Genomic DNA, 2,062 nt, shown 5'->3' with positions numbered 1-2,062 from the left:
AAGTGCCTGTCCTTCCCATCTGTCCCGCAGAGCTGCTCAAACTGGTCCTATGTGGTTTCTAACCAGACCCAGAGTTTAAACAGTGGATGTATCACTTACCAGTAACATGTGGGAAGCACCACTCACGAGTGACCCTGTGAACCCTTAACTGCTCCCCCTTAAAGCCCCGCCCCCAGCCCTGGATCCCAGGACACAGACTTGAGCTGCCTCCTGTTTCCTTGACAGTTGACCCTCAGATAAAGTCCTTTCTTCTCCCAAAAGCTGATTGCATGGTATTGGCTTCTATGTGGTAGGGCAGCAGGTCCTTGTTCAGGAGCACATGCCTCTCCCCACTGTGTCCCTAATATCCCCCACCTGGGGGTGACTCACAGGGGTCCCTGCACCTGGGGTGCTCTCGGGTCTCCTGGTCTTCGGGACGATGGTGCCAGCGATGATCCCCGCCAGGCCCCCCACCAGGCCCCCCACCAGGCCCACAGTCTCCATCGTCTCCCGCACCTGGATCCGCTCCTGGGCCTCTGGGACACAAAGGACAGATGGAGTCAGAGGTGCAAAGAGCAGGACTGGCCTCAGGGGTGGGGCATTAAGAATTAAGAGTCAGAAACCACAAGATGTGAGGTTTGTATATAGTGACAATAAACAATGGAATTAAGGAAAGCAATAAACCACAGAATTAAGAGGAGAGGGGTCCTGGGAGTCCAGATGGTGTCAGGATGGCATTGGCAAAGGGAGGGGCTCCAACCCCTAGTGCAGAGGGGTGGCCCGTCCAGGCCCCAGTGCTCCGCCTGGGAGTCGTAGATGTCATCTGCTGGGGGCACGAAGGTCAGGGAGTGGAACTTGTGGAATCTGAGTTCTGTGCTGGGCAGGAAGATGGTCTCGGCCACCCCTTCGGTCACTGCCTGGCCGTTGTGCAGCCAGCTGACAATGAGCACGGGTGGGAACAACTCGTCCACGTGGGAGATGAGAGTGTGGGGCTGCCCCAGCTGCACAGGCTCCTTGGGAAACAGTCACTTCAGGGGGCTCTGAGAGGGGACTGGACCTGGTGAGTCCACCGCCTTCATCTGCATCTCAAAGGCCCACCTCAGGCCCAATATTCTGCAGATGAGGCCCTACCTCTGTCAGGCCCACCCTTTGCCCCCAGGGCTCCCAGCTCAGAGTCCCAGCTTCTCAGGCTCCTGACCTGGCCTCCCTCATCCCAGCCTCGTTCTTGGTAAGAGGAAAATGCCTCCTCTGATGGCCTCAGTGCCCAGTTTTGTGGACGGAATCCTGCCTACTCGCAGGGGTTCATCACAAGTGGGCATCTGGGTCTCCTCTCTCCGACCCTGCAGTGGGGCTGGAGAGGTCCACTGCATGAAGTTCGAGAGGGGAGGCTGGTGAACAAGTGAGTGAGTAGGAAAAGAGAACGGAACACAGAAAGCGAGTAGGTAAAGGAGGGTTATTCGCAACATGAAGGAAAAGCACAGAAGGTGAGAAATGCAGCGTGAAAGAAAAGAAATGGGAAGGACCACAAGAGAAACGACTTCTTGAAAACTGAGGTTGTTTCTCTTGTCCCCAAAGACTGAACCATCCGTGCCCCAGTACAATAATAAAGATGTTGAACACAATAATAAGACAGTATTTACTGAGGACGGACCATGAGCTCAACTTACTTGCTGAATCTTCACTCCCGCCCCCACCCCCCAGGTGGAGCATTATTCTGCTTATTAGGGCACCGACCACAGGGGTAAGTAACTGGCCCAAAGTAACGCTACTCCCCGAAGAAGCAACACCGAACCGCCTGCCCCACCCCACCCCACGGCCTCTCAGAATCCTAACAGGACCAGGCGTGAGGAAGCCACAGAGGGGGGCAGGGAGGGGATAAAAAGTTTTCAGAGTGGAAAATGGTCTAAACAGTGAAAGAAATGAAAAACCCTCCAGAGTTTTGGTGCTACACACAGACTCTATGTTACTTTCCCTATTTAATAAAAGTAATAGAGTATGTAATTTTGTTCACAATACTTTCATTTTAGGCATACTAAATTTAAAAATATCACTATTTACACATTCCCATGTTTTCTTGATGAAA

The 2,062-nt window shown here is 53.2% G+C and overlaps 1 protein-coding gene across 1 annotated transcript; it reads right to left on the bottom strand.

The window, feature by feature from the left end:
• Positions 1-365: 365 nt before the first annotated feature.
• On the bottom strand, positions 366-1,689 carry LOC118982809 (RLA class II histocompatibility antigen, DP alpha-1 chain-like). Its single transcript, XM_037039981.1, is given in 5 exon segments — positions 366-389; positions 391-515; positions 740-1,005; positions 1,007-1,058; positions 1,647-1,689. Coding segments are annotated over 5 exon segments (510 nt in total).
• Positions 1,690-2,062: the final 373 nt, after the last annotated feature.

The sequence above is a fragment of the Sturnira hondurensis genome, unplaced genomic scaffold (assembly GCF_014824575.4).
Source record: "Sturnira hondurensis isolate 20B ecotype Veracruz unplaced genomic scaffold, ASM1482457v3 Scaffold0002107, whole genome shotgun sequence".
Lineage (NCBI taxonomy): Eukaryota > Metazoa > Chordata > Mammalia > Chiroptera > Phyllostomidae > Sturnira > Sturnira hondurensis.
This window is presented reverse-complemented; position numbering and strand designations above follow the sequence as displayed.